Here is an 18,633-nt window from a genome sequence, read left to right as displayed (position 1 = left end):
CCATCACTACCTCAACTCAGTAAGCAGTACTTATTCCAAAACTTGTAGTAATACTAATACAATTGCTACAACTAATAATCAATAGTTAGTCATTTTAATTTTGTAACTTACTAATTCTAAGATAGACTGTGAGTCAATCACCAGCAGTGAGCATGTAGTTTGTGTTTTACAGTGATAACATGTGTTGTTAATACATTATATACATATTTATATGTATGGAATATGAATCTTTGGTGTTTATGTTGTATTAAAATTATTTTTGTGTTATTTAGTTATACAGTACTGTGCAAAAGTTTTAGACACTTCAGATGTTTTTACTCTTACCCCTCATCAGTAGCATCAGTCCCAGATTAATTCTGCTGCAGGACAGTGAATCCAAAACACACAGTCAGCATCATGAAGAACTGTCCTCAGAGACATGAAGGACAAGAAGTCCTTGGTCTGACCCCACAGAGTCCTGATCTCAACATCACAGAGTCAGTGTGGGATTACATGTAGAGACAGAGACACTGAGACAGCCTGAATCCACAGAGGAACTGAGGCAACTTCTCCAACATGCTGGAGCAAACTACCTGAGTACAGGTGTACTGAGGAGAACTGGAGCTGTGTTGAAGGCAAAGGTGTTTGCTGCACTGTGCAAGAGGTCAATTGATGAATAAAAATGAATCACTAGATTATTTTTGACAGCATCCTCACTTCACCTTTAGTGGCTAAAACTTTTGCACAGTACTGTATATTGTATATTTTAACTGTATCACGTTTCCATATACACTGATGAGCTTTCATCATGTAAAAACAACACTTTCACTGCTGAGCATCTCTCAGTGGGTTTACCACACTATCAATGAGGAGACCAGTGCTACATGTTTTTATTCTCCCTCCAATCCCAGACCAGCGCTCACACAGCATAATTTGCATAATATATAATTTAAATTGGCTAGCTACGAAGAAGGAGAACTGGAGTTAACAAAGGCTATATCAGACTTCAGTTTACAGGCAGAGCTGTGGAAGGGCAAAGGGCTGATAGAGAGCAACAGCTAGATCTGTTTTCAGGCCTTCCAGCTCCCAGAGGCCCTTACTGATGGATAGCCGCACAGGTGCTCCCACTGGCCTAATCATCACCTATTTAGAATTTATCTTCCTCTGTCGGTTTCCCCTATGCTGTTTATGTGCCATCACTCCATCTCTGCTCTGTAGTGTTAGCATGCACCGGAATTTCAGTCTTTTTCGCTCCCACCGCTCATTTGTATCCTCCTACATCCTGTGCACGAGGATGACTGGTATGGATTGCTACGCTATTCAATCAGGTGTGTATTTAATCTTTCTCTTCCTCTGCATGTTTTACTTTCTGCTGCAGACTTCACATTCATATGATTGTTCAGCTCAGTCGTGTGTTGTTTTTAAAAGTGACACTGAAATGTTTCCAGGTCCAACCTAGCAAGATTGGTGTTGTGACTTTGTTAGGGGGAAGGTCATAACATAAAAACCAGGTGGTCCAAGGTTTGTAGCAAAATCATAAACTTTTTAATGAACCAACAGGGACTACATACACAACCAGAAAGCAACAATAAAAGAACAAAAAGATAACAAAGGCCCAATGGATGCTACTTAACTTAAAGAAATAAGTAAAACAATTAGATAACAAAATGAGGACTCCACTCAGGAACTAGACTAGGAGGAGGAAAGAATTAAATAAAGAAAAAACTGAAAACCCCCCCCCAAAAATCGACCAATCACACCAAACCAAATATAACTGAAGTAGCGCTGCTAAGCTAAATGTGGCTATACAACGGGAAAACCTACGACTGTGTGAGAAAACATCCAGGCCCAGTTATCTTAACCAAACAAAAAGTGGCACAAAGTGGCTCCATATCTAATACACGGTTTTCTTAAACCCACACACAGGAGATACTGTCAAGAATTGGAATTACAAAAGGCGCAAACGGGCGCCAGAGTTTAGAGCCACCGTGAATGCAGCTTTACCCTGGTTTTATACTGCGACGTCATCGCGCAGAGCCGAGGAGCAGCAGAGGGACGGGCCAACAAAGGATTCCACCAATCCCAGACCAGCGCTCACACAGCACAATTTGCATAATATATATAATTTAAATTGGCTAGCTACGAAGAAGGAGAACAGGAGTTAACAAAGGCCGTATCAGACTTCAGTTTACAGGCAGAGCTGTGGAAGGGCAAAGGGCTGATAGAGAGCAACAGTAGGTCTGTTTTCAGGCCTTCCAGCTCCCGGAGGCCCTTGTTACCCCTCATCAGTAGCATCAGGGAGGTGTGTGATCAGTCCCAGATTAATTCTGCTGCAGGACAGTGAATCCAAACACACAGTCAGCATCATGAAGAACTGTCCTCAGAGACATGAAGGACAAGAAGTCCTGCAACAGATGGTCTGACCCCCAGAGTCCTGATCTCAACATCACAGAGTCAGTGTGGGATTACATGTAGAGACAGAGACACTGAGACAGCCTGAATCCACAGAGGAACTGAGGCAACTTCTCCAACATGCTGGAACAAACTACCTGAGTACAGGTGTACTGAGGAGAACTGGAGCTGTGTTGAAGGCAAAGGTGTTTGCTGCACTGTGCAAGAGGTCAATTGATGAATAAAAATGAATCACTAGATTATTTCTGACAGCATCCTCACTTCACCTTTAGTGGCTAAAACTTTTGCACAGTACTGTATATTGTATATTTTAACTGTATCACGTTTCCATATACACTGATGAGCTTTCATCATGTAAAAACAACACTTTCACTGCTGAGCATCTCTCAGTGGGTTTACCACACTATCAATGAGGAGACCAGTGCAGTTATCACTACTCACTGATCATCAGCCACTAGATGGCAGACATACACCAGAGAGCCTGATGATCCAGGGACGTGACATGTTGTGTGGTCCACTATGTTAAATACATATTCTGTAAGATACATACTGTGGGCAGCTTCAACCTCATGAGTTAACGCTAAGATTATTACCTTAGTACTTCACTGCATTTATGAGCCTGTTTTCTGCTTCCGCATTTAAAACCATTTGATTCTCAAGACCCCAAGCTTTTAAAAGATGTTGTCAGACTCAGCTGCAGAGAAATGTGTGTATGATGCTTCATATAATGAAAATATTTCATTTGATGCAGTGCTGCATCATGTGCTCCATAAAAGAAACTTGGGTATTTTACTGTTTTACTTTGATATTTAAGCACTGCTACATGTTTTTATTCTCCCTCTGCTTAATTCAACATCTTTTTCTTCCACTGTTACATGGCCAAATAAAGTGTTGAAGGTCAGCAGTTGTGTTTCTGCCAGAGTGCCTTTCAGCAAGGCATTCTCATCATGGCATGTGTCCAGTATATTCAAGCTCACATGAATTTGTGAGATCTGAAGTGTATTTCTCTCTCAGTGGGTTTCCTGTGTCGATGTCGGTGCTGCAGGTTCATTTTGGCCGCTGGCTAATCGAGGGCAGCCCCTACGTGATCCTGTTCGACATTGGCTCTGCTGCCTGGAACCTGGACCGGTGGAAGGGGGACCTGTGGCAGACCTGCAGTATCGGCCTGCCCTACCACGACAGAGAGGCCAACGACTCGCTCATCCTGGGCTCCTTGATCGCCTGGTTCTTCAAAGAGGTCAGCTGGTGTTCAGTCTGATGTTGAACACACTGCATCAGTCAGTCTTACTCCCTGCTGCCAGTTGTGGTTACAGAACTGTGAATGAGTGCAACTTTAAGTTAGTAACAAACTCTGCTGTTTCCAACTCTGAGTCATTTGTTGTTTTCCAGCTAACAGACAACCTTGGAGACAAGCCAAATGTCATTGGTCATTTCCATGAGTGGCAGGCAGGGGCTGGGCTTATTCTCTCTCGCTCTCGCAAGATTCCCATGGCAACAGTATTCACAACACATGCCACCCTGCTGGGACGATACCTGTGTGCTGGGAATGCAGACTTTTATAACAATCTGGACAAGGTGAGCGGCCAGGAGAACTGGCCATGCAGTTTACACCCGCATATATACTCTGTACTGTCACTGCTGGAAACTAGACTGTAACAAATATGGACACAGAGCAGAACTGAGCAAATTATAATGATTCTGTCATATGCACTGGATGCAGCAGACACTGTACTTAATATGTGAATGAACGTGTCGTGGATACACAAAGGAGGAAAAGGGGGGCGGAAATGGGAACCCTCTCACTTTTAGATCCTATCATAGGTTGAGGGGATCTTTTAAAGTCTGGAGTCAGTGTTCAGTTCTTGTTTCCATCTTTACTGAGGACATAAAATCTTGTCCTTCGTTGCACTCTTTTTTTAACCATAAGATCTCCTTGATGTAACAACAATTTTCAAAATCCCAGACAAAATAAATACTGGAAGAAAAAATAATGGATAATGGATGGATTACAGACAGACATTTGAAATGGAATTTTATTCAGTTGGAGTGTTTTTGGAGCCAGCATTGAGCAGCCAGTAGTTTTAGATGTCCTCACTGGTGGCAGCTGCTTTAGAAAATAAGTGTTCTCAAATATCCCAATTAATTAGCAATAACTTTAGCATTTAGAGCTATTCCACATGTCTATGAGATGAGGGAGAAAGGTGGACAGCATACCAGGTCCCCACATGGTTCATCTTATACCTTCAACCAAAACATGTTTCTCATGCTACCTATGTAGTTTGCCAAAAGTCCGTGATCTACATATGGAGCTGTAAAATCCTATCATCCATATGCAACACATAACTATAACAACAGCAACACATTTACACACTCACACATGCACACACACACACCCACCTCTGTCCCATCTCTACTTGATCTCATGAAGATTAATAGTGTGCCACTTATGACAATTCACTGGTTATGTCTGTGTATTTTAAGCTTTAGGCGAGTTGTTTGTCATATTAGAGATTAGAGAAAAGCAAGAAATTCAAATGCACACATGCAACATAACAGAAGGAAATTGCTGTTATTCATACACCATTTGGTAATACAAGGCTGCACACATATATACAGCTGCTGTCAGATTCATTTTCACATTCTAAGGTTCAGACCCAAAATCGCAGCCTTTTAGAGCTGCTTAGAACATCATTAGTGATGCTGAGTTGTGTGAAGGGGTCAGTGTGATGTTTGCGATTGGCTCTTCTCTGCTCAGATCCTAAAGGTCAGTATGGACCTAAAGGCCACTCGCTGACTGAATGGATGATTGACAAACACCTTGTTTGTCAATTATCCATTCAGTCTGAACAGGAAGTCCAAAGGAACTTCAGCTATTCTGTAAATGGAATCATATCAATATGCATTTTCAGCTTTGTTGACTCTGACACACTCTGTAGCCAGGATTTAGAAACAAATGAAATCCAAATAAAACTGGTAAACTCTGTTCTATTCTATTCTATTTATTTTTTTTATTCTAATCCACCCAACATATCCCAGTAGTCACGCCATTTAAAATCACCTACACATTAACATTTTTTGAAGTGTGGTGGCAAAGTTGCAGTTTGATTGACATCCATATAATGTTCATGTATGGCATCATTTCCCATTAGTATAGTAAAAAAGATTTTTATATGCACAGTCATGCAAACACACAAACAGATATGTATGAACTCAAATACAAATTGAAGCAGATCTGGGATCTGACTGATACTTACACTGTATTGACCTGTTCCTTCTATGTGAGTGTGTGTGTGTGTGTGTGTGTGTGTGTGTGTGTGTGTGGCTCTGACTTAAATTACTCTTGGGAAGTTTCAGACTAAAGACCAGTTAATTGGGAATGGCATATCCATTACTTCTGACTTTTGGGTCAGATTAGGCTCAGGGTGAGGGTAAGGCAAGTAGTTGTTAGAGTCTCCAGGAAATATATAAGTTCCCCAAAAGTGACTAAAGTAAACGTGTGTGTGTGTGTGCGTTTTGTAGTTCAACATTGACAAGGAGGCAGGTGAGAGACAGATCTACCATCGATACTGTCTGGAGAGAGCGGCGGTCCACTGTGCTCATGTCTTCACCACAGTCTCCCAGATCACAGCAGTGGAGGCCAACCACATGCTGCACAGGAAGCCAGGTGGGGAACATTCTCACTGTTATAATTCAATACTGGATTTCAGTACTGGATTATTAAAGCCCTCCTGTTCCTGTGTTGATGGTACAGATGTGGTGACCCCAAATGGACTAAATGTGAAGAAGTTCTCAGCCATGCATGAGTTTCAAAATCTACACTCCACCAGCAAGACCCGCATCCAAGAGTTTGTCAGAGGACACTTTTATGGGTGAGTTTTTTCATGTAGTTCTGATCCATCCCATGTAGAGGTGACCCAGTGCTTTCATTTAAGTGAGCGGCCATCAAATTTTGATTCTCTCATTATAGGACTATATTGTGTCTTCAATAAATATTGTAATTCTTAACCTCCTGGCAGTCATCTGGACTTCAACCTGGAGAAAACCCTTTTCTTCTTCATCGCCGGACGCTATGAGTTCTCCAACAAGGGAGCGGATATTTTCCTTGAATCACTATCCAGACTCAATTACCTGCTGCGGGTGAGGTCCTTAGGTTTTATGGATTCAGGACTACTGTATTGCATGCATAAGCATATAATCTAATCACTAGTTGTTGTCCTGTCCCCCTCTGTTTCCCTCTCTCTCTCTCCACAGGTCCACAGAAATGATGTAACCGTGGTGGTTTTCTTCATTATGCCTGCCAAAACCAACAACTTCAACGTGGAGTCACTGAAGGGGCAGGCAGTACGCAAACAGCTCTGGTATGCTATACAGTAGTTTGAATAACAGTCCAATACAAACAAAATTAGATCGTACAATACACACAGTAGTACAGTATATACACACTTACAGGAAGGCAGCAGACATCCCTCTGATGCAGATATACACCCACCAACCACTTAAAGAAAACCCGTACACCGGCTTATTCAGCCAATCACGTGGAGGCAGTGCAATGCATAAAAACGTGTAGATCCAGGTCAGGAACTTCAGTTAATGTGAGCTCAGTGACTGTGACATGATTGTTAGAGTCAGACAGGCTGGTTGGATTTCTCACAACAGTGTCTTAAGTTTTTACTCAGAATGGAGTCCAAAAACAAAACCATCCAGTGAGCAGCAGGTCTGTGGAGAGAAACACCTTGTTGATGAGAGAGGTCAGAGGTCATGGTCAGACCGGTTGGAGCTGATAGAAAGGCTACAGTAACTCAGATAACCACTCTTTACAACTGTGGGGAACGGAAAAACATCTCAGAATGAACAGCACATCCAACCTTGAGGTGGATGAACTACAACAGCAGGAGACCACGTCAGGTTCCACTTGTCTGTTTTAGGCCATTTTGGAAGGCATCAACCACTACTACCAATTCTGTTTAGTTTGAAGGAGTTGTTGACACTGGAACAGTTGAAGCTGCTTCCTCAAGGGCACCTTAGTATTTGCTATGAATGAGGGCAAGCACTTCTTCTTTACTTTGCCCACCCAGATTTGGATTTAGAGACACAGCTGGAGCTCGTGGGTCTGGATCAGAAACACATTTCTGAGTTTTGTTGTTTTCCATTTTGCTCTCACAGGGATACAGCTCACACAGTGAAGGAGAAGTTTGGAAAAAAGCTGTATGATGCTCTGTTGACGTACGTATATGGATACTATATGTGAACCCAGAGCTTTATTGATCTTGGGGAGAGATTACATTGATGTCAGATTGCTGTGTACATCAACACACCGTCTGTAATACATGAAGATAATGCAGGGTTTCTTCTTCTTCTTCTTCTTTTTGTTTGCTTTGTCTTCAGAGGGACAATCCCTGATATGAATTCCATTCTGGACAGAGATGACTTCACTATAATGAAGAGAGCCATCTACGCCACTCAGGTACAGGAGCTTATTTCTGCTTCTTCTTCATTCTCTTTTTAAATAAGCAGTGGCACAGTTTTCTAAAGCATTTCTGCATCTAATGTCTACATTATTGATACCTGTCTCTTCCTCTAATATTTACCCTCTTATATTGACCTTAATCTTATATATATATGTGTGTGTGTGTGTGTGTGTGTGTGTGTGTGTGTGTATAGTTTCCACGAGGATGCACTACCTGAAATATATCCTGTAATCCTCAGCTCTGTTTTTATAAATGGAGAAGACATTTCCCCAGCAGTGATCAATGGGAGCAATGGCCCCTGTTGTAAATCAATTATAGAAGGGCGCAGGGGATTCCATTGAGAAAAAAGCATGAATGAACGTCAGCGATGCAACCAAGCCGATCGTGGGTTAATTACCTTCCTCTGGCCCAGACTGCGGGTCAATAGACTGGCTGTGTTGAGGTGATATATGTTACAGCAGAGTCTTACAAGCAAAGTGCCTATACAAAGGTCTTTCTCGATTAAATGAATTTATGCCAACGTCAATATTTCAGTGGTTGGAAATGGAGTGCGAGTGGTATTGACTACAAGTGTGGGGGGGAGTGATGGAGCAGAGACTCATTCTGATTGCTGATCGGATTGATTGGATTGCTGTTGTGATTATTCCTCTGTTTGTCATTTTTTTCATTTGCAGCCCTGCCCATTTCCCCTCTACCCCCACTTTTCAATTACAGCCCTGTTTATTTCACAAACTCTGATGAGCAGTTGAGAAGGATGTTGCACTGAAGAGTTGCTCCCCTTTAAACCAGCAACATGTGAAGCCTTTTAAGATGAATTCAGACGTTGAATTTGTTTATTTTGTGTTGTGTTAAGAGTCCATTCACACAAAATAGAAAAAACACATTTCTCTTTCTACGTCCAGTTGTTGTCCAGGTTTTGAGATTTCTGTTGCAGAGATTTCTGCCTACAGCCCAGTGCAATAGAGGTTTAAGGAATTACATTTGCAGTGTTAACAGCATTGAAATTTTTATATATCCTTGCAGATAGTAGATATAGGTTGAGAATAATTGTTTCGAATTACCTAAACAGCTCATGAATATGTTGGGTTTTGAATGATTTCCCCAATATATATATTTTTGCATATCTTTCTTCAGATGTTATAACCTTTTCATAGCAGCAGTTTAATTAGTCCAGTCTTTGATTGTCATTCAAAAAACATATAATCTAATGATCAAACTCATTCATAGCTTTTTTATATATATAAAGTATATATAAAAGGGAAATTAAGTCTGAATTCAGATACTCTCAGGATATGTTGAATAGAGTGCTGTCTGTTTCTTCAGGTTGAGCCAGCCTGCTAACCTGGTAAATGACCAACTCTGTTGTTGTTTTCCATATTATTTGTATTTCTTAAGTCATTCTATACATTTCCAGCTGCTTTGAGGGAAATGACAGGAAACTGTGGGACCTATAAAATAAAGCATAGATGGTTTTGTTCTGTGTTGTGCTGTGTTGTGATCAGACCTCATTAGCCCAGGGTTTAGATAATGCCTGCACTGATCAACATTTCTCAGAATCACATTCTGAAAGGTTACCAGTTGCACAACACTGACTCAAAGACTCATTATGTTATTTCATTGCTTTAGGCTTTTTGTGATCATATGTGCTGGACAAATTGCACATGAATACGGACAGTAAACATTGTCCTCCACAGAGACACACACATACAATGAGGAGAAACCAGACTTTTAGTGCTGGGTGCTGCAGAGATATGAATTCTCAATTAACATCTTTCATATCGATTGATTAGTTGATTAACATTATTATTCCTGAGGGAAAATTGATTGTCAGTGTGGGCATGAGAACAAAAACTATGACGTAAAAAATCAAAGATCAATGAAAAATGGTCACCATCATCAACCCCTTTAAAATGACAGGATGATGATGATGATAAAAACGTATCATTTATCCCGTCATTAATCAGTAACTGGTTCACTTTGACCTTTCTGTTTCTGTCTGACCACTTGTACGTTTCTCTGTTTTTTGGAACATGTACTTACTGCAGAGACACAGCCTGCCTCCAGTGACCACTCACAACATGCTGGACGACTCAACGGATCCCATCCTGTCCAACGTCAGACGCATCGGCCTGTTCAACTCCAGAAACGACCGCGTCAAGGTACGCATATGCTCACTTCATGCGTCTGTTATTATTGTATCTGCATTTCATGTGTAGGCTGTGATGTACAGCTGTCTGACCAACACGTTTTCTTATCGTATATCATGTCTTACTTATACTTTTTTATGACTATACTCATTTTCAAGAGTCTGGGATATGCATAAATGAATTTTTTTGACTAAAGGTGATGATAGAGAAAATGTCAGGTTGTTATAACAGTTGCTCTGATGCCCATGGATATCTACTGTTATATTAAATGTGGCAAGTTAAACACATGTGCAAGAAAAAAAATGGTCTTAGAGGTGGCAATAAATGAAAAGGTCAAAAGGTCACCAAAACATTAAGATTCATCCTCTGGGAACCATAAAAATCCACAGTCCACAGTCGATCCTGTTGAGTTGATAAATGGCAAATAATAGCCATCTGTTTTTCCACAACCTTATGTTTCTATTCTATCTCTCCTCCCCTCAGATCATCTTCCACCCTGAGTTCTTGTCCTCCACCAGTCCCCTGCTGCCGATGGACTATGAAGACTTTGTTCGTGGCTGTAACCTTGGAGTGTTCCCCTCCTACTATGAACCATGGGGATACACACCTGGTAGCCTTTTACCCTCACCTTACAACCTATCATACGCAAGCGCTCATGCATCCTGAGCCCCGTCTGTATCATTCTGTTAGGATGGTCAAATCAGAAAATGAAATCAGCTTTTATCAGTCGCCCTCCCAAAATATTATTATATTCAAAATGGACACAGCAGCTGTAATTTGCCACCTGAACGCTTGACAACAAATGACAGCAACAAACATAACAGGGCGGAAAAGAATGCTTATTTTCATCATCGATTAATCTGCTAGTTGTCTTCTCAACCGATCAATTATTTGGTTTATAAATTATCACAAAACAGTGAAAATTGACCAGCACGACATTGTAGAGTACAGGGTCATTTCACCATATGTCTTGTTATGTTCAACCAACAGTGTACAACACAAACATTTTAATTTATTACAATCTAAGTCAGGTATAAGACTAATAAAAGCAGAAAATCCTTCCATTTGAGAAGCTGAAAACATGAAATGCTGCTGTTTTTGACTTGAACAATAACCTTGAATTTCAAAATAGTTGCCACTGTATTTCTGTTTGATGGACTAATCAGCCCTGAGCTGTGTTCTGTGTTCCAGGTGAATGTACTGTGATGGGCATTCCCAGCGTGACCACCAACCTGTCAGGTTTCGGCTGCTTCATGGAGGAGCATGTCTCAGACCCTGCTGCCTATGGTATGGACACACATAAACACACACATGCACACACAGTTTGAGGCAGTACATGTGTGTTCATCCTCAAGCACTGGCTGTATTTGCACCACTCCCTCCTCTCTCTCTCTCTCTCACGCAGGTATCTACATCGTGGACCGGCGGTTCCGTTCCCCCGAGGAGTCCTGTAACCAGCTGACCCAGTTCATGTTCAGTTTCTGTCAGCAGTCACGGCGTCAGCGCATCATCCAACGAAACCGCACAGAGAGGCTGTCCGACCTGCTGGACTGGAGATACCTGGGACGGGTCTGTTTCTGCTGCACCAGCAACAAATAGCTGTTTTATAAGAGGGAGACTATAACATGATCTTTATCAGGCAGGACAGGAGAGATGGATATTGTAGGTCTACTGCTTTGTTTCCTCCTGTTTTCTTCCTGTTTAAACAGATTCTCCCATTTAGCCCTTTTTATTTATCTGCTATCAAATAGGGTTAGGATTTATTTTGGAAAATACATCAGATTTAAATTCGGGATGGAAACAGGCGTGTTCATTCCTGTCTGTTATCCTCAAACATCTTTAAACTCAAAACAAGGGAGAAAAACTTGCAAGATGTCAGTCATTTTTTTTTTTTTTCTAATTGCTGATGTACATCTCTGCTGACTTGTGATTGACAGTTCTACATACATGCCCGCCATCTTGCACTTAGCAGAGCTTTCCCTGAGAAGTTCAAGATGGACCCCATGGCCCCTCTGAAGGTGAGCAACACTGTGCAAACAAGAGATTAATGGACTAGAGGATGAAAATCTTTGCCAAATCCCCAGATCATTGATTTTAATGCTAGAAATTGTTTGAACATTTGGAAGTGCGTCTGGCTCTGCATCAATATTTATCTGTTTTACTCATTTCAGTTGCAGTATATGCTATGATGCCTGTCTGACTAACACCTTTACGCACTTTTGGGGTTAATAAGCACGATATCTCTGTGGTGATACAATCTGAAATCTACCTCTCAGTGGTTCCCAGTGAAATGCTCTTTTAAGAACCTGTAAACATATGTACATGATAATCCCTCTCATGTACTGACTGACTCACAGAGCACATATTGTTGGATTTTACCCACATTTGTCAGACTTTAATTGACAGTGTAACATTTGGATGAATGACAGGACATCATTTCGGATGGTGCTGAGGCTGAACACTGCTGCGCTACATGAAATAAGACTTTCTCCTCTCTACTGTTGCTCTCCTTCTCATTCAAGGACTGTGTCTGAGGCCAAATTTGATACATAATTTTCAGATTTCATATAAATTTGGATTTCAATTTAATTGTAGTGTCAAGATCAAAAACATATTCATATGAGAGATTAATAATTATCTGGTTGAAAAGACAGGGGGAGAAGTAAAGGAAGGAAAAAGGGGGAGGAAAATGAGGAAAGAAAGAAGAAAAGGGAAAGAAGAGCAAAGGAAAGGGGGAAATGAAAAAAGGGGCAAAGGAAGCAAGGGAGGAAGTGAGGAACAAAAGGAGGGGAAAAGGAGTGGAGTAGAAGGGAGAGAGAAAATAGGAAGAAAAGAGGAAAAAAAAACTGTTACAAGCAGAGGACTCTGATTTTGCAGCTTCTTACCAGCACTTGAACGCACCACATGATGAGTACAATCCATGAAGCGCCTGATCATGATGGATAATCTGTCTGTAATCAATCTGTGTTAGAAGGTTTTTATACAAATGAACTGCAAGCTGCTTGGGAAAGAGAAAATCATCAACGGTATACTTAATCAATAACTTTCCCTCCACAGACGGAGGGTTTCCGTTACCCCCGCCCCTACTCGGTGCCCCCCTCTCCCTCAGCCTCCCTCCACTCCACCCCCCACCACAGTGATGTGGAGGATGATGACGACGAGTCCTATGATGAAGATGAGGAGGCCGAGAGGGACCGGCTGAACATCAAGGCTCCCTTTGCACCGGGTGCTATGCCTGAGGGAAAGAAGAAGCAACCGGGAGAATCAGGAAACTGAGATTCACTATGAGCAGTTTATTCAGTCCCTTAGTACTTCTGCTTGGTGTACATGGAATAATCACAAAAATGAAATAAATATTTCAATCTGATTATCAGATATACTGTACACTAGTGAGGGAGAGCACACTTCCCTGCCCACTGCTGTTACCTGCTGTTCTTCCACTTCTACTTGTGCTGTCTACTAAAACCCTCAACTCCGTCACCTGTCTCCAAGGCTTTTTGAAAGTTTGTGGATTTGCAACAATTAAAAAAAAAAAAAAAGAATATGCTAAAGTAACCCTGTTCCAGGATGGCCATACTACATATCGCTGTCCTGGATCTCATGAAACCTGGACAGACCTGGACCTGTTTCTTCGTAGTTGAATTTTAATTATGGTGTCCCCCAAGGCTTTATTCTTGGCCCACTGTCGTTTTCAGCATACATGCTTCCTCTCAGTCAGGTTATGTAGAATAAAGATGCTGTCTACAGATACTATGCAGTCGTATGTTCTAATGCAATCACATATTTGTAACAGTTGAAATAAGTGTCTGATTCAGTGTCACAGTGAAATAAAAAAAAAATGCATTTTACAAGTTTTGATCCTGTGTCTTAATTGTTCAGTTATCACTTGGTTTCTGTCTGTTCTATTTTACATGTCCGCACAGTAAAGTAAAGTCATGGGTCAGATGTGCATGTTTGGATTTCAGTTGGCAAAAACTTTGTCTACATTTCCAAAGAATGCTGTTGAGGTTTAATTTATTCATTCCTCTGCCATCCTCTTCCTCCTCCTGGTCTAAGAGCGAAGATGAGGGAAGTGTGGGTGGAGACTATTAGTCCACTACTTACATACATCACATTACTGAGGCTGGAACTGGAACAAATCATTCTACCAGATCTTTTGATTCTTATTTCTGTTTTACAAAGTAAAGAATATTTTAAAGTCATGTTGCAATGATTTGGTACATTTTTTTTTCATCTAATTTACATATTATATTTTTCCCACCTGGACCACAGTAATGCACTTTTCTGTGGCATCAGTCAGAACTTGTTTTTCAGCTTAATGAATGGATGTATACTGTGTATTTTGAGGAAAACTCCATGATGGAGAGTATATAAATGTAAATTTCCCACAAGTGGGATAAATAAAGTCCATCTTATCTTATCTTATCTTAAAGATATAATTTAACAATATGTTGAAAAGTCATTGAATTGTATTTATATGAGTATGGGAGCAGGGGCAGCACAGTGGAGCAGTGGTAAGCACTATTACCTTACAGCAAGAAGATTCTGGGTTCTCCCTGTGCCTCTGACTTCCCACAGTACAAACACATGCAGGTTAATGGGTGACTCTCAATTTCCCATAGATGTGAATGTGAGTGTGACTGGTTGTTTGTCTCTATATCTCAGCCCTGTGATAGACTGGTGATCAGTCCAGGGTGTACCTTGCCTCTCTGGATGGATGGAGTTTGGGAGAGCTGTGTCGAACAATAAGGAATTGCAAGCCACAAGAGGTGACAAACCCCAATATATGTTATTACTCTATTTTGGCACATTACAAATATAGGGCTACTGATAGATGAAAGCTGGCATAGCTTGGAGCTTTTAGATGAACCTCTGTTAACTGACATAGTTATCATCAGGCTGCTGGGCACTGAAGGGTTTCTGAGCTGAAATTAAATTCCCCAAAACTGGAATTTGTGTAGTTGTCATGTGACACAGCAGTATCTTGTGTGGACCAGAGAAAAACATTGTGGATCTGTTGAAAATTAATTAAATTCTTTACAAAATGCCTGTTCACAGTCCTCTTTGGAGCAAAATACATGACATGGACAAAGGTTTATGAACACCTGAACCTTCTTGCTGTATGTGGCATCTGAACTTATGGTTCCAAAATCATGTTCACTCATAAGGTATGCTGTGTGTATGTTTGTGGGCAGAAGTGTCCACATACTTTTGACCATATCTTCCTAAGAGATACTATTTTCTGACTTAGCCAAATCATATGTTTTTTCTTATTTGCATGCTCATAAATAAAACCCTGAGTAATTTGTATACTTGACATGCCATTATACATACTGTATGTTTATCCTACACTTTGTGATCAGGGGGGAAGATTCCCTCAACCTTTCATCAAGGACGTTTGAAGCCTCAGACAGTCTCAGAGCAGTAGTGCTATGAATTCAATCTGTTTTTATTAAAACATCACATTTCAAACAGTCAGAGAATACATATTTACAAAAGGCTGTTCTCCCTCACACTGGACAGAACAACTGACATTCAAAGACAAAGATGATGTTTTCTAGCAGCTTTACAAATGTATGAAAGACTATCAGAAGAATTCTCTCTTCCACACTGGCAGCTCCTGGAAATACACCTCATCTGGGTTTTCATCAGCTAGAAGAGAAAAAGAGAAAATTACATACAGTTATGGAATTAAAATATAAATCTTGATGGTCAAAAGACATGCAATCTTTCATTAGGAATTCCTTGTAGTTCCTTAAAAGTTTGTGGATTATAGGGGAAAAAAAAGTTTAACCTAAAAAGTTAAATTAATAGATTACTCTGAAAGACTTCATCTCTCTCTGGAACTCTTTGTCCTGCCGTATCAAGAAGTCACATTCAAACGACAGAAGGAAATTGTGAGTCGTATTTTGACTTAAATTGGACCTTTATGATGATATTTGTATCCAAGACTGTGCCAGGTTCCTTGAATTTAATCAAAAAAAGGCCTTGAAAGTTTTATGAGCATCCTTTTTCAAGCAGGTGGTCAGAGAACGGGATGGTAAGATGCTTTTGTGTTTGAAAACATTAAAACAGCACAAAAATGAAGCGCAGACACAGTGCTGTAGAAGAAGTTACCCAGTACTTATACTTATCTAGTTGTAATAATAGTTATCCAGGAGATGGGGGCAGCCCTCACTTGTCAAACTCCTCTTTGTCCTTCAGTTCCCCAACTTTTACAGTTTGAGTTTAAATTCTTCAGTAAAATCTCTTCTGTCTGTCCAGCTGCCAAAATCCAGATGTGTAAGTCTCTGTGTTGATGAAAATGTTTGGGTTGTTCTTACTTTTATAGCATGCTCACAGCAATAAGCTTTAAGAGCAGCAGTGTTCCTCTGCATAAAGAGGCAAACACAACAGTCTACACATAAAGATTCGTATGATTTGATAACACAGCAATTTACACTGACTCTCTTTTTCTAATACAATTAGTATGGAAAGCATTATGACCAATACCTTCCATAATATACTCTTTATATATAACCTTTTAGTATGCCCTGTACATGTGCTGCAGCTGCTGTGTGTCAGCTGATATCAGATGCTCGCTCACCTCCCTCTCTGGCCTGCTGCAGGAAGTTGAGCAGGACAGTGGCTGCCTGGTCCACACTCAGCTTCTCTGTGTTCTGACTGCGGGTCTCTGACAAAGAACAAACACCAAACACACATTACGCTCATGGATCAAAGTTGACATCAGCTCTAAAACTATACACACACATATATAATAGTCAAGTTAGTTGTACCTAAGTGTAATGTGTCATAGACATCTCCTTCTTTTCGGTCCTCTGAGATGAACCTGCGTCCCTCTGGAAAAGAAAAAAAGTTTTGGAACATTGTGACTAGAAGCAGCTGAGAAAGCACTTCTATATGTATAACTACAGTATCAGTTTGTCTAGCTGTAGTAAGAGCAACATGGAGCTCCCACAGTGTTCAATGATTAAAGAAATGTTTAAAAATAAGTGAACACACACACGATATGTAATAGCCAACACACCATTGTGAAATAATCCAATTACCATCACATCTCTCTCTCTCTCTCATACTGTCACTTTTCATCACAAAGTCATAAAGTAATTTATGACTCAATTTAATACAATATACATTATGAAACCATTTGTTATTTAATACTGAACACTTTGGATAGCATCCATGTTATCAGTAGGTAGATACATACGTGTGCCCTTGAGGTACAACATAGCCTGCGGAGTCCAATTTCTCCGTTGAAAAGAGCCCTTACAAACAAACAAACAAACAAACAAACAAAAAATGTTTGCTGTTTCTGCCTCTGCTCCCCTGTTCATTAACAACCATTCAGTCAGTATAAATCACTGTCAGATTATGCAATTCAATAGTTTTATAAAGAGAAATAAATCAGCTGTACCTTCGGTGCACTCCACGACTGTGAGATAAATGTCGCCAGTAGTAAAAGGGTGAGGACATAAGTTAATGTGATGGTCCTCAAAACCTGTAAATGGGAACAAACGTCAGCAACACAGCAGCACCCCTCTCACAGAGAGCCTCAACCTGGCGTGCGTAATTAACGCAGTACGCACAAAATACGCAGCTTCTCCAAACCTTAAATTCATGGAGTAACTTTGAAATTAAAAAATACAAACATTGTAACCATAGATATATGTTCAGATATGAACTGTGGCAGTCAGAAAATAGCAGAGAGTATTAAACTACATTTAAAAACTGATGGAAAAGGAATTAAAGTTGCTCCATGAGCGTATTCTTCCACCTAATTAAACCCTAACGTCTCGTCCATTGTACTTACTTTCATTGTGTCAGAGGTCCTGGTGTCTGGTGCCCAGCAGGGAGGATGAGAGGATGACAGGCTCGGAGTAAACTCACTGCAGCCGGTGTTCCCTCTGCCTGTATTTATATCCTCCGGGGTGGGGAACCCTCTTTGCTCCGCGCTCCTTCATGATGTCAGCAGCTATAGGTCACGCCAATTTGATGAAACGGGGGCGGCTGGGAGAGTGGATGAACGGAGCAACCGATCAATTCTGCTCCTTTCACTGGGGGCTGCGGTGTACTGTACATATTTCTGAATTAAAACCGGTGCCATAAGTGCTTCCAGCTCCCCGGTAGTTTTTCAAAATTACTCATGTTGGAGCAGCGGCCCGTCAATGTAAAATGTGGACTGGCTCTGGGTGGTGTCACTGTCGATAGGAGCTGTAATATTTTCCCCATCTGTGGGCATATTGATATGTTTGTGCTGTGCTCACTGGAGCAGGACACCAATAGATGAGAATTTGTGAATGGAATTATCCAGAGTCCGCAGAGTCAGTGAGACTGGGGTCCTGAATTTTACTGTCAGTGATGTCAGACAGTCTACAGGGATATTATGAACTGTCAGCTACAGGTTACAGGCCAGGGACGTAGCCAGGATTTGTAGAAATACTGAGGTCATGAGTCAAGTCTGGTTGCTGTAATCACTCCTGTTCATACTGGCCATCAAATAGTACGGTCCTAACGTGCTTCCAAAGGAATACTGTTGGAGTCATCCTTATCTCAGCTACATCTGAGTTTTAGGGTATTTGGTTAATCTGCTGCTTGAGTTTTATGCAAACATTTACTGGGTGTATGGA

The 18,633-nt window shown here is 40.9% G+C and overlaps 2 protein-coding genes across 13 annotated transcripts in view; one reads left to right on the top strand and one right to left on the bottom strand.

Moving 5' to 3' along the window:
• Positions 1–13,862, top strand: part of gys2 (glycogen synthase 2) — a 42,207-nt gene extending 28,345 nt beyond the window's left edge. The window contains exons 3-16 of one of the 12 annotated variants that reach the window (XM_051077893.1): positions 3,437–3,628; positions 3,781–3,966; positions 5,911–6,055; positions 6,143–6,260; positions 6,408–6,528; positions 6,643–6,749; positions 7,555–7,614; positions 7,777–7,855; positions 9,905–10,018; positions 10,490–10,616; positions 11,198–11,293; positions 11,412–11,575; positions 11,944–12,024; positions 13,064–13,862. In XM_051077893.1, the coding sequence (XP_050933850.1) occupies positions 3,437–3,628; positions 3,781–3,966; positions 5,911–6,055; positions 6,143–6,260; positions 6,408–6,528; positions 6,643–6,749; positions 7,555–7,614; positions 7,777–7,855; positions 9,905–10,018; positions 10,490–10,616; positions 11,198–11,293; positions 11,412–11,575; positions 11,944–12,024; positions 13,064–13,282 (1,809 nt within the window). In that variant the 3' untranslated portion in view covers positions 13,283–13,862. The remainder of the gene's footprint in view (positions 1–3,436; positions 3,629–3,780; positions 3,967–5,910; positions 6,056–6,142; positions 6,261–6,407; positions 6,529–6,642; positions 6,750–7,554; positions 7,615–7,776; positions 7,856–9,904; positions 10,019–10,489; positions 10,617–11,197; positions 11,294–11,411; positions 11,576–11,943; positions 12,025–13,063) is intronic. The other 11 variants (XM_051077898.1, XM_051077894.1, XM_051077897.1 and 8 more) reach the window with 11 other exon arrangements.
• Positions 13,863–15,445: 1,583 nt separating this feature from the next.
• Positions 15,446–18,048, bottom strand: LOC108897480 (spexin prohormone 1-like). Its single transcript, XM_018697132.2, has 6 exons — positions 17,817–18,048; positions 17,421–17,504; positions 17,214–17,271; positions 16,783–16,845; positions 16,593–16,679; positions 15,446–15,658 (listed from the first exon to the last, which is right to left on the bottom strand). Exons 1-6 carry the CDS (start codon positions 17,820–17,822, stop codon positions 15,594–15,596), a joined length of 363 nt encoding a protein of 120 aa, XP_018552648.1. The 5' UTR covers positions 17,823–18,048; the 3' UTR covers positions 15,446–15,593.
• Positions 18,049–18,633: the final 585 nt, after the last annotated feature.

Source organism: Lates calcarifer, linkage group LG18 (assembly GCF_001640805.2).
Source record: "Lates calcarifer isolate ASB-BC8 linkage group LG18, TLL_Latcal_v3, whole genome shotgun sequence".
Taxonomy (NCBI): domain Eukaryota; kingdom Metazoa; phylum Chordata; class Actinopteri; family Centropomidae; genus Lates; species Lates calcarifer.
Note: the sequence above shows the minus strand (reverse complement) of the source record. Positions and strands in the feature narration are given on the sequence as shown.